Genomic DNA, 14,033 nt, shown 5'->3' with positions numbered 1-14,033 from the left:
TATCATTTCACCTTGGCTTTTTAAGCTACTGATGCTTAAATGGAGGGAATGGCTAGCTAGAATGAAAGACTGACATCCTTCAGTGCTCGCTTCGGCAGCACATATACTAAAATTGGAATGATACAGAGAAGATTAGCATGGCCCCTGCGCAAGGATGACAGGCAAATCTGTGAAGCGTTCCATATTTTTCAGAGAAAGACAAGTATCATATGATCTCATCGATATGAGGAATTCTTAATCTCAGGAAACAAACTGAAGATTGCTGGAGTGGTGGGGGGTGAGAGGGATGGGGTGGCTGGGTGATGGACATTGGGGAGGGTATGTGCTATGGTAAGCGCTGTGAATTGTGTAAGACTGATGAATAGAGACCTGTACCTCTGAAACAAATTAATACATTATAGGTTAAAAAAAGAAAAAAAAGAAGATAGTAGGAAGGGAAAAATGAAGGGGGGTGGAATCAGAGCGGGAGACGAACCATGAGAGACTATGGACTCTGAGAAACAAACTGAGGGTTTTAGAGGGGAGGGAGGTAGGGGGATGGGTTAGCCCGGTGATGGGTATTAAGGAGGGCACTTATACACAAACAATGAATCATGGAACACTACATCAAAAGCTAATGATGTGATGTATGGTGACTAACAAAATAAAATTAAGAAAAAAAAAAAAAAAGACTGACATCCTTCAATAGCTTAACCTTGAAGACGAATCCTACCACCCGAAGAGTGAAATCTAAAGGGTTTAATCACCTGGTTAAATGTGTATCACATTTGGTAACTGAAGGAGTTATCGTTTTAAAAATCACAATCACAATTTAATTGTTGATATCACGGTCACTGTATTATTTGGTAAATGTGTGTAAATTTCACATCTCATAGCAAGGGACAAATGTAAGGCATTTTTAATATCATATAATTTGGTGGAGTTACTATACTCCTGATACCGAATAACCCTATAAGGTGAACTTACTGGGTAACAGCTGGGGAGGCACATTTTAAGAGGGGAAATAAAGGGTGACCTCTTGGCCAGAATATAGGATAGTCTTCAGGTGGCTTCCAAGAGGATCCACTGAAGAAACATACCCAAAAAGGTCCTAGGAAATAAAGGGGCGCCTGGGTGGCTCAGTTGTTAAGCATCTGCCTTCCGCTCAGGTCATGATCCCAGGGTCCTGGGATCGAGCCCCCCATCGGGCTCTCTGCTCTGCAGGAAGCCTGCTTCTCCCTCTCCCACTCCCCCTGCTTGTGTTCCCTCTCTCACTGTTGTCTCTCTCTGTCAAACAAATAAATTATAAAAAGAAAAGAAAGGCTCTGCCTAGATCTTCTAGGAGAACCCTTCACGGACATAAACACATCTCACTGGGACCAGAAGTAAAATGGCAGTCAAATAGCACTATCATAAACCAAGCACTAATACATCTCATTTCATCCTTATAACTACCCTGTGTAAGATAGCATCTCTATTTTGCAAATGGAGATAGGAAGCTTAGGGAGGTTAAGGAACTTTCCCAAGGACCCTTAACTAGCATATGGCAGAGACAAGATTCTGATTGTGGTCATGTGGTTATATGACCACAGAAAGCCAACCATTAACTATTACACTATGCTATATCCAAAGCAGGAAATACCTATTAACATCCAAAGCAAGAAATACCTATTATCTTTTCTCTACAAAAGCAGCTTGTTCTTCACTTCATCTTTCCCTTTTAATACCCACTGGCCAAGAATTACCCAGAAAACTTCTTAAAATGAGAATTAAATCCATTATTCTTTACCCAGTTGCATTCACCAAACTAATAAACCAAAAAGGAAAAATGCATCTGGGATACACAATTTCTCTTACTCCCAAAGTGCTAAAACTTCAATGTGACCAAGAAACAAAGGATAAAATGTTGGGGAAAAAACAAAACAAAAACTACAATTCAAATTAGAGCCCATCCTGCAAGTACAAAAGGTAGTAATATGGCTCTTTTCCTCACTGGCGGCATGAAGCTTGGCTGCCATCGTGAATGACACAGTAACTATCAGGACCAGGAAGTTCATGACCAACCTACTACTTCAGCAGAAACAAATGGGTCAGTGAGGTTCTTCACCCCAGAAAGGCACAGTACCTAGGACAGAAATTCGACAAACACTAGCCAAAATGTACAAGACCACACCAGATGTCATCTTTGTATTTGAATTTAGAACCCATTTTGGTGGTGGCAAGACAGTTAACTGGCTTTGGTATGATTTAGGATTCCTTGGATTATGCAAAGAAAAATGAACCCAGACAGACTTGCAAGACCTGGCCTATATGAGAAGAAAAAAAACCTCAAGAAAACAGCAAAAGGAACACAAGAACAGAATGAAGAAAGTCAGGGGGACAGCAAAAGCCAATGTTGGTGCTGGCAAAAAGGAGTAGATTTTGCAGTGACTTTATCTGTGGTGACCGTGCAGATTTTTCATGAGAGGATTAATAAACTAAGAACTTAAAAACAAAACAAAAATCCCCACAGAAGGTAATAATATGAAAAACAAAACCAGAGGTGTTATTTCTGAAGTTAAATTGCTCATGTTAAACCAACTGTGTTGGACAGTTTTTTCTTGAGGTAACTGCCAGGTCACATCCCACCATGAATGTGGAATGGGGTTCACGGTGTTGGGTATACAAGAAATGTAACCACTTGGTTCTCCCAACAAAATACAATACCCATGTCAGAAAGGTCCCATCAAAAACATGGAAGGCATGGGGCACCTGGCTGGCTCAGTCGGTAGAGCATGCAACTCTTGATCTTGGGGTGGTAGGTTTGAGCCCCACACTGGGTGTAGAGACTACTTAAAAACAAAATCTTAAAGTAAGAAAGGCATGAAATATCTTAAGACTAAAGGAATGTGCAAACCTAAGTGAAAAGCACAAAATTCTACAAAGGTCAATAAATGGAGTAATTCTTTGTTTTTAGACAGGAAAATTCAGTATTGTAATGAATGCAATTTTCCCTAAATTCGTCTAAAAATTAATGCAATACCAATCAGAAGCCATTATTTTTATTTAACTGAAAAAACAAATCTTGGGACCAAAATGTGAGAAATTCCTAGAAATTTTTTAAAAGGATTAAAGAAGAGAGGTGAAAAAGAGGGCAAGAGAGAAGGAAGGCCTAGTCCCATCAAATTATAAAACTAACTGCTGTACTACTGGGTATTTACCCCAAAGATACAAATGTAGGGATCCGAAGGGGTACGTGCACCCCAATGTTTATAGCAGCAATGTCCACAATAGCCAAACTGTGGAAAGAGCCAAGATGTCCATCGACAGATGAATGGATAAAGAAGATGTGGTATATGTATACAATGGAATATTATGCAGCCATCCAAAGGAATGAGATCTTGCCATTTGCAACGACGTGGATGGAACTGGAGGGTGTTATGCTGAGCGAAATAAGTCAATCAGAGAAAGACATGTATCATATGATCTCACTAATAGGAGGAATTCTTAATCTCAGGAAACAAACTGAGGGTTGCTGGAGTGGGGGGAGGGGTGGGAGGGATGGGGTGGCTGGGTGATAGACACTGGGGAGGGTATGTGCTATGGTGAGCGCTGTGAATTGTGCAAGACTGTTGAATCATAGATCTGTACCTCTGAAACAAATAATGTAATATATGTTAAGAAAAAAAAAAAGAAGATAGGAGGGGAAGAATGAAAGGGGGGAAATCGGAGGGGAGGACGAACCAGGAGAGACGATGGACTCTGAAAAACAAACTGAAGGTTCTAGAGGGGAGGGGGGTGGGAGGAAGGGTTAGCCTGGTGATGGGTATTAAAGAGGGCACGTTCTGCATGGAGCACTGGGTGTTGTGCACAAACAATGAATCATGGAACACTACATAAAAAACTAATGATGTAATGTATGGTGATTAACATAACAATAAAAAATTTAAAAAAACCTAACTGCTGTAATTAAAGCAGACTAGTGCTAACATAGAAACAGAAAAACCAAGTCCAGAAAAAGACCCCAAAACAGGGAGCAATTCATAACCACGGGGAAAAGATGAATTACTCAATAAATAGTATTAGAACAATTAACTAAATTTTATTTGCAGTCGGAATTCATTTTGATGTGAAGAATGTGGTAGGGATCCATCTTTACTTTTTTCCAAATAGCAAAATGTAAAAATAACACATTAATAATCTAGAAGAAAACAAGGTTGAACATTTTTATAAACTTGAAATGGCAACAAGCTTTAATTTTAAAATTAAATTTAAAATTTTATGACTTGTTACATATATGTACAGGATTGTAATGTTTATCGAGTCAAACTGGTATACTGCTTCTGAGGTTCCTATCATGCTTTAACATGTATTATCAATGTGAGATTATAAAATGGCCTCTTATATTTGTTTCTTTTTAACAGCTTTATTGAGCTGTGATTCGCATCCACAAAAAAAAAAAATCACTCCTGAAGTGTACAGTTTTTTTTTTTGTATATTCAGAGCTGTGCAACCATTACTACCACCTAATTCAAGAACATCTGCATTACTCTACTAAGAAAATGTGTACCTGTTACCAGTCACTCCTCATTGCTCCCTCTTTCCAGCCCCTGGCAACTATTAACCTACTTTCTGTATCTCTATATTTGCCTACTCTGGACATTTCAAATCAATAGAATCATACAGTATGTGGCCTTTTGTGCCTGGCTTTTTTCACTTAGCACGTTTTCAAGGTTCATCTATACTATGTACAAGTTTGCATGTCTGTATTTGTTTCTAATTAAATTTTTAATCCATCTGGAATATATTAACATAGGCATCTATTTCTTTTCCTTCCAAAACCAATTTTATGCAATATTTAATATAATTATGAAATAAACAAAATGTAGTAAGTACAACTGGCTCATGATAAATATCAGTCCACTGCAGTGAGCATAATGCGCACTATGAATAATGCGCATTAGAGAAGAGCCAGCATTCAGCATTCCATGGAACTTAATATTAGCTAACGCTATAGAAGTCAGTTAAAGGAGCATCTACTATACCAATTGTCCCATACTGATTTCTATTCTAATTGCTCTATTAATCCTGATTACTCGGGTTCCTTTATTTGTTGAATTTGTCCTTTTCATTGTGCTGGCTTTCCTCAGATGTTTCGTGATTGATTGTGGCTTATCTGTACTTGGGTAATTTGCTGATGTGGGGAGGGCTGTGACGGGCAGTAGCTATTGCTCTGCCTTGAACTCTTCTCAGTGGGCATGGAAATGCTAAGCAAATCCCCAAAATGGTTTCTTCTGGTTCTTCTTTTCTCCTTTAATCTATTAAGATAATTAATTACTTCACAGATCACCAAGTGTGCATTCTGTAAAAATCCCCTATTTCCTCATGTCACGCTATAGTTTTACTGTATGCCACAGTCAATTTATCAGCTGCTTTTGGAAGAGCTACATCTCTATAAGTTAACTGGTATCTGTGTGTAAATGCTCACTTTTTCAGGTTTATGTATCATATCATGGTTCTGCTAACTTTATGGTAGGGAAATTTGTCTTTCTCTATTCTAGGGCAGTATAAACATCAGAAATAGTTTTGTTTTGTTTTTTTAAAGATTTGCTAGGACTCTGTACTTTGTGTCTTTTTGTAGAGAAAAACTTTTTATACATACTTAATGGTTAGGAAAACAAGTGTTCAGAATTGTTTAAACTACCAACAAGTAATGCTCCTAACTCCCCAGAAAAAGCCCTTTATATCAATTTGATAGGGACGCCTGGGTAGCTCAGTTGGTTGGGCATCTGACTCTTGGTTTCACTCAGGTCAGGGGATCAAGCCCCAGGTTGAACTCCATGCTCAATGGGGAGTCTGGTTCCCCTCCCTCTGCCCCTCTGCATGTGTGTGTTTGTGTGCGTGTGCTCTAAAATAAATCCTTTAAAAAATTAAAAAAAAAAAAATTTGATACATCTTTCCAGATATGACCTATACAAATGCACGTGCACACATATGTACATATACTTATCCTACATGTATGCATCTCTCTCTTAACAAAATGGCATCATTCTGTTTTGCAACTTGCTTTTTTCACTTTATATAGACAGCTTTCAGTTTCAAAATATGGATTGAATTTCTTCTTTAACAGCTTCATATTATAATATTGCCTGGATGTGCTGTAACTTATACTTCCATAGAAATTTTTTTTAGTTGTCTCCAGTCTTTTACTACCAGGACAATACTACAAGTAATATCCCTGTACAAATGTATTCATATCTGGGATAAACTCCAAGAAGGGGAATGGGTCAAAGATTGATATTGCCACACTGTCTACCAAAAATGTTTACATCAGCTTACTCATGGGGTACATTTTGACGAGAAGACTTTTTAAAGGAGGACGTAAAAACTTGAAGCCATAAAGACAGGTAAGTTTCACAATGAAGAACTGATAATTTCCTTTAAGCAAAATTACTACACACAAAGTCAGGGTACTTTTACCTTTGGGGAAGGAAAAACTTAAACTCTTACGACATTTATTTATTTATTTTTTAAGATTTTATTTATTCATTTGAGAGAGACAGCACGAGCGGCGGGGGGGAGCGACAGGCAGAGGGAGAAGCAGACTCCCCGCTGAGCAAGGAGTCCGATGCAGGGCTTGATCCTAGGACCCTGGGACCATGACCTGAGCCAATGACAGACGATTAACTGGCTGAGCCACCCAAGCACCCCTCTTATGACATTTATAATTAAAATTTAACATTTTAGAATGATGCTAAGGTCCAGGAAGGTAGGAACCAGTGTTTCCTGCTCACTGCCAAATTCTTTAGCACAGTGCCTGTCATATAGGAAATTTTCATATACCAAATAAATAAAATAGAAATAACCCAATCCAATAGAAAAATAGGCAAAGGAAAATTATATACAAACAAAAAATGGCCAAGTAACACAGAAAAAGATGTTTGAACTTTAAACTTAAAAATGCAAATCAAAACAAAAACAAAAACAAAAACCCCACACAAAATGCAAATCAAAACAACTCTTGGGGCACCTGGGTGGCTCAGTAGGTTAATCATCTGACTCCTGATTTCAGCTTGGGTCATCTCAGTGTTGTGTGACTGAGCCCCACATCAGGCTCCGCACTCAGCGAGGAGTCTGCCTGACATGCTTGCTCTCCCTTGCCCCATCCCCACCATGCACACACATGCGCCTCTCTCAAATAAATTAATAAAATCTTAAAAATAACCCCAAACTCTCATGATCTAGAAGATTAGTAAAGTTTAACAAGTGTAAACTAGTTCAACTTTCTGGAGGGTAACTTCACAATTCTCTTAAAATTTTAAGTGTGTTCTTTCACCATCGATTCCACTACTACAGATTTAACTTACAGAAAAAAACTGTTTACGTATATAGAATAATTTTGTTGCACGTTCATTTATAGAAGGAAACTGGAAGCAACACAAATGTCTATCAACTAAGACTTAAATTATGGAACATCTAGGTCATACAGCAATCTAGAAGGCTTCAAAGAGGAATGTCTAACTGCTTTAAGGGAAATGGAAATCTATGTGTGGAAGGAGAAAACCGGACTCTCCTAGAAAAGATAATGGACAGCAATTGTGGGCTGGAGGTTGGGGGAGAATAAAGGAAGAGTGCATACCAGAAAGGCAGATTGACAGCTGTTCATCATCCACTGGAGAGGCTTTCTGACTGTTCTTCCCACTTCCTGCTTGATTTTCTAGTTTGAGTCCACTGCATGTCAGGGGAGCCTCCAGGGGACTTTTACAGTAAGGGTGGTCCAGCAACTTAGAACTAAGAATGTTCTGCTTGAGACATCCATCCTCATCCATCTGGCATGAGCTCTCATTCTGAGCAGTCTTTTCAGACACAGGCCCATCTACACTACTCACAGATTGATCTGCCCCACACAGTGACAGTTTTACTCTGTCATCACTGACAGTACTTGTCCGATTTTCCTGACCCAGAGTCATGACTTCTCTTTCGGTTTCCGAGATAAACATGTTACTAGAATGATGTTCTGGTAAGGGGATGTCATGAATCAGCTCTGTACACTCCCACTTAGGAGAGGAACAGGGTGACTGGTCCCAGGTATATGTGGCACTGCCATTCTGTTGGTCAGGGAATGCTTCATCTAAACTAAGCTCCTTGCCCAAGAAAGGGCTTCCTTTAGTGTGGCCATCAGGCACATGAGAGTTCTTTCCCTTCACCACAGCACTGCTGTCCATATCTGGAAAACACGGTTGATGCCGACAAGAAGGGTCTTTAGGTTCTGGGGAAGGGAATGGGCTGCAACTGCCACCCTCACCGTTTTCCCTAAGGGTCTCTTGATGGTCCCCAGTGACCTGCACCCAGCTTCGCTGGGCTTTTTTTAGCTTGCAAACTTTGCTTTTTGTTCTGAAGTGCTGGGATCTGAGAATCCTATACCGGAATCTAATCATGGATAATTTCTCATACATCATAAAAGGAGATACTTTTATTCTTCTATGTTGGTTAAGTTGAAACTTTTTTGGAATCAGGGGTCCCCCATTCCTGTGGTGCTCCAGACCTTGGTAGCAGCCATAACAAAAGCGCTTTCTCTTATGGTTGCTCAAGGTGACCACAATTGTGCCACTCTCACCTGGACTTTGGCTCTCCCCATTGAACTTCATAGGAAAGTCAGAAGCTTGTGGCTCCGTCCTAGGTCTGTGACCATTGGCCTGACCTAAAACATTACTTGCTGGTAAGTCAGCAACTGCCTTCAAGACACTTTTCTCTCCACAGTATTCATGGTCAGAGTTCTTTGCTGAGGACAGCAGCCTCTCTGCTTGGAGTCTTAGGAGGGTCCTTGAGGAGGAAATGAAGTGTTTAGAGTCTTGTCTTTTCACTTTAGAGGACAAAGTACTAACATTTTGAGCAGCCACACTGGACTTTGTCTTAGCAAAAAAAGGTGCATCCTGGATCCACGTTTTCTGGATTTGAAGGGCCTTTTTTCTGCACTGGAAATGCTTCACCTGCCTGCTCCAAGTAATTGGCCTTCCCAATTTGGCTTTCAGAATGCATAAGTGTTGGTGAAAGCAGAACTTCTTAAAACCTCCAAACCCTGTATTCCATTTCTCAGAAAAGGCTAAATGGATTCCTTTCCTCCATAGAATTTTCTTCTGTTTTTTCATTTTTCTGATGCATAATGAGATCTTGATGAAGCTGAGAAAGAGAAGAGAAAGCAAAGTTACACTTCTACCCTAAAAATAAGGTCATAAAGATATAATCACAGCAATATAAGCTGCAAAATTCAAAGAAAAAGAAGAGCATATGAAATTCAATTTAGACTATCAGACATAGGGGCGCCTGGGTGGCTTAGTCGGTTAAGCGACTGCCTTCAGCTGGGGTCATGATCCCTGAGATTGAACCCCACGTTGGGCTCCCTGCTCAGTACGGAGTCCGCCTCTCCCTCCCCACTGCTTGCTCTCTCTCTCAAATAAAAAAAAAAAAAAATTTTTTTTTAAAGATTTCATTAATTTATTTGACAGAGAGAGACACAGTGAGAGAAGGAACACAAGCAGGGGGAGTGGGAGAGGGAGAAGTAGGCTTCCCGCCGAGCAGGGAGCCCGATGCGGGGCTCGATCCCAGGACCCTGGGATCATGACCTGAGCTGAAGGCAGATGCTCAACACCTGAGCCACCCAGGCGCCCCTCAAATAAATAAAATCTTTAAAAAAATAAAATAAAAAATAACAGACTATCAGACACAATGAAAGCCTTACCTGATTAAGGTTTTCCCCACACTGAAAACTGGAAGACATGAATACACTCACATGACCCCACTTGGTATAGCTGCCTCTGACAGAAATAAATTTTAAGAATCATTTCTAGGGGCGCCTGGGTGGCTCAGTCGGTAAGCATCTGCCTTCCGCTCAGGTCATGATCCCAGGGTTCTGGGATCGAGTCCCGCATCGGGTTCCCCGCTCGGCGGGAAGCCTGCTTCTCCCTCTCCCACTCCCCCCTGCTTGTGTTCCCTCTCTGTCTCTCTGTCAAATAAATAACAAAATTTAAAAAAAAAAAAAAAAAAAAAAGGGAAGAAAGAAAAGTTGTATTACCTTTCTGTGCATCAGTTTTCTCTGGGGGGAAAAAAGGACTGAGCACACGTTTACCTCCATTCCCTCTCCAACTCCCAGTAAGATGACAGAAATGGGATTTTAAGAAAGGAAAAAACTCTCAAGGACAAAGAAAATTAAAAAGGAGACTAGAACAATACAATTTTGAAAGAAAGCACACAGTTGAGCGATCACAGACTTACAGGAGGCCAAATAAGTGAAAAATCTAAGCCAACAGTAGGGGAAGCCCAGAAGCAAGTCACAGGACCTCAGAAACGCTCAGGAACTAGAAGCAACAATACCCAAGAAGGGCAAGATAAGAGGGGAGCTCAAAAAGGAAGGACTGGTTTAAAGTCTGATTAAGAAGCAGTTAGACCCCAAGATGCGCATTCTCCTTACACTCAAAAGTTTTACTTTCTGGGGAGGATGAACCAGGATAGTCAGGCACATCATGCACAACTGAGGGCAGGAGTACAACAGGATATATGACTTTATACAGTGAATTCCCTCCCCAGCCCCCTTCCCCATTTAGATCCCAGAAAAAAGGTATATACCCCCAAGTGGGAGATCAGCCCTGGGGGGCAGATACTGATATTTGGGGATGCCTCAACTAAACAGGCCTGCACAATTACTCTACAGTGTACCCCAAAGTTTGAAGCAGTGAGATCCCAAATCCCTCCCCCAACTCCACATAGCAAGTAACTGCCCTTTCACTACCCAAGTCTAGAAGTTTAGTCTTCAGAGAGAATAAAACTGAAGCTCTGCAGCCAGGGGGATCTCAGGCATAATATGAAGATGGAATTATACACTGAATATATGAACCCCACCCAACACTTTCCCACTCACATCTCAGAACCCTGGTAGTTTGTCTTATCCATCCAAGTAGGAGATTAGAAGATTCTTCTCTGGAGAATCTGATTAGCCCACAAGACAATACATAAATACAGGTATCCCCACAAAATGGCCCAGGATGGCCCATAGTGCGCCCAAAGTTGACAAGTCCCACGACATGCTCACAATTTCCAAGCAACCTCTTAATGGTTGTTCTTTAAAATAACAGGATAACCAGGGGTGCCTGGGTGGCTCAGTCGGTTAAGCAACTGCCTTCGGCTCCAGTCGTGATCCCAAGGTCCTGGGACTGAGTCCCACATCGGGTTCCTTGCTTGGCGGGGAGTCTGCTTCTCCCTCTGCCTGCTGCTCCCCCTGCTTATGCCCTCCCCCCTCTCTCTCTGGCAAATAAATAAATAAAATCTTAAAAAAAAAAAAAAAAACAGGATAACCAAGATTCACCAGATTTCTAAGGCTTGAAAAGTGGACCAAAACAAACAGCTCATAATAAGTTTTTGCTTTTTTTAGAGTAGTCAACTTGAAAAAACTAAGGGGGGGGGAGGGGAGTTATTGTTTAATGGGTACAGGTTTCAGTTTAAGATGAAAAAGGTTCTGAAGATGGACTGTTGGCCATGGTTGCACAACAATGTGAAAGTATTTAATGCCACTGAACTGTATACCTAAAAATGATTAAAATGGTAAATGTTATGCTACCTATATTTACCTACACACTAAAAAGATAAGATGGAAGAAAAAAACTAACACTATCTACAAAGAAAAAAAATACGTCCACTGGGAGGGAAAGAAAAGAATAGGCTGTTGTATTTTTTAAGGAACAATCAAAAACAATAAGGACCTTGGAAATGTAAAATAGCAGAATTAAAAACCTCAATAGAGAGTAAAGGGCTGGGGCGCCTGGGTGGCTCAGTCGATTAAGCATCCTTTTCAGCTCAGGTCATGATCTCAGAGTCATGGGATCAAGCCCCATGTCAGGGTTTGTCCCTCTCCCTCTGCTCCTCCCCCAGCTCTCTCTCTCAAATAAATAAATCTTTTTTTTTTTTTTTTTTTTTTTAAAGGTGGGGAGGGTGCCTGGGTGACTGTCAGTTGGGCAACCAACTTGATTTTGGTTCAGGTCATGCTCTCAGGGTGGTGAGATTGAGCCCCACATCAGGCTCCGTGCTCAACGGGGAATCTGCTTGAGGTTCTTTCTCTCCCTCTCTCTCTGCCCCTGCCCACGCCCCTGCATGTGCGCTCTAAAAAAAATAAATTTTTTTTTTTTTAATTTTATTTATTTGAGACAGAGAGAGAGGGCACACAAGCGGGGGGAGTGGGAAAGGGAGAAGCAGGCTTCCCTCCGAGCAGGGAGTCCAACACGGGGCTCGATCCCAGGACCCTGAGATCATAACCTGAGCTGAGGCAGACACTTAACAACTGAGCCACCCAGATGCCCCTAAAAAAAATAAATCTTAAAAGAAAACAAAACAGGGGCACCTGGGTGGCTCAGTCGTTAAGCGTCTGCCTTCAGCTCAGGTCATGATCCCAGGGTTCTGGGATCGAGCCCCGCATCGGGCTCCCTGCTCCGTGGGAAGCCTGCTTCTCCCTCTCCCACTCCCCCTGCTTGTGTTCCCTCTCTCGCTGTGTCTCTCTCTGTCAAATAAATAAATAAAATCTTAAAAAAAAAAAAGAAAAAAAAAAGAAAACAAAACAAAAAAAGCTTGATGGAAAAATGGGGAAAAGACAGGAGACAATTCACAAATAAAGATTTTTAAACAGCCCTTAGACAAGAAAAGATGTTCAACTTCACTCAAAAAAAATGGGCAAAGGGTGGGGTTGGGGAGTTGCCCAAAATGGGTAGAGGAGGTCCAAAAGGTACAAACTTCCAGTTATAAAGTCAGTCAGTCATGGAAATGTAATGTACAGCAGGGTGACTATAATTAATAATGCTGTATGTATATTTGAAAGTTGCTAAGAGTAAATCTTAAAAATTCTCATCACAAGAAAAAAGACTTGATTACCATGTATGATGGTGAATGTTAACTAGACTTACTTATAGTGATGATTTTGCAATGTATACAAATAGCAAGTCATGTTTTACAACTGAAACGGATATAATACTATATGTTAACTATACCTCAATAAAAACACTGGCAAAAATGACAACACATTCTGTTGGTGGCAGAAATGAAACTTTCATACTTTGCTGGTAGGAATACAAACTAATAAAATCCTTCTGGAAAGGAATTTGGTAATACCTAACAAAACCAGGTAAGTATTTACCTTCTAATCCAGCAACCCCATTTTTAGTAATTTATCCTTAAGATACACCTCCAATAATAATGAAAATACACAATACAAGGTTATTTACTGCAACACTGTAATTACAAAATACTGAAAACCTAAAAGGACCGTAGCTGAATAAAGTATGGTTCTTCCACACAATGAGTGAAGCTATAAAAGAATAAAGATAGGGGCATCTGGTTGGCTCAGTTGGTAGAGCACCCAACTCTTAATCTTGGGGTTGTGAGTTCAAGCCTCACGTTGGGTGTAAAGATTACTTAAAAAAATTTGAGGAACTCCATGAACTAATATGGAATGATTTCCAGGTTAGGTGAAAAAAAAGTTCAAATCAGTATCAATCGTGCGCCACCATGACGGTAGCACATAGACACCTGCAAGCTCAGGGAGTTCACAAAACCACCCTCAGGTTTGATAATTTGCCAGAAGGACTCACAGAACCCACTGAAAACTATTATATTCATAGTTATGGCTTATTAAAGCTGAAGAATATGGATTAAAATCAGCCAAGTGGAGAAGCACATAGGGCAAAGTCAAGAGAAGTAACAAGTGTGGAGCTTCCAGTTGTCCTCTTACCATGGAGCCAGGACAGCTTTACCCTCCTGATATCAGTGTGTGACAATACTGCCAGCCAGGAAGGCTCACCTGAGCCTTGATATCCAGAGTTTCTATTGGGGGTTTTTAGGCATAAATGATTGCTCACATGACTGAGCTCAGTCTTTCAGCCCCTCTGGAGATCCACTGATGCCAAAGTCATTACCCTAAATCATACCGTTGGTCTTTCTGGCATGGCCAACCCCCATCCTAAATCATGCTGTCTGTTAGACTGTTGATATCCAAAGCCCCCACGCAAATTCTGTTAGACTGTTGGTGATCCAAGGCC

General features: G+C 40.7%; 1 protein-coding gene and 1 non-coding gene across 5 annotated transcripts in view; one reads left to right on the top strand and one right to left on the bottom strand.

Moving 5' to 3' along the window:
• SENP5 (SUMO specific peptidase 5) overlaps positions 1–14,033 on the bottom strand; it is a 52,230-nt gene that overhangs the window by 19,345 nt on the left and 18,852 nt on the right. For 3 of the 4 annotated variants that reach the window (XM_032406821.1, XM_032406822.1, XM_032406823.1), the window contains exon 2: positions 7,598–9,138. In XM_032406821.1, the coding sequence (XP_032262712.1) occupies positions 7,598–9,107 (1,510 nt within the window). In that variant the 5' untranslated portion in view covers positions 9,108–9,138. The remainder of the gene's footprint in view (positions 1–7,597; positions 9,139–14,033) is intronic. The other variant, XM_032406824.1, reaches the window with a different exon arrangement.
• Positions 83–189, top strand: LOC116634238. The gene has a single exon (XR_004299917.1). It is a non-coding gene; the product is annotated as a U6 spliceosomal RNA (small nuclear RNA).

Source organism: Phoca vitulina, unplaced genomic scaffold (genome assembly GCF_004348235.1).
Source record: "Phoca vitulina isolate PV1807 unplaced genomic scaffold, GSC_HSeal_1.0 scaffold8, whole genome shotgun sequence".
NCBI classification, from domain to species: Eukaryota; Metazoa; Chordata; class Mammalia; order Carnivora; family Phocidae; genus Phoca; species Phoca vitulina.
This window is presented reverse-complemented; position numbering and strand designations above follow the sequence as displayed.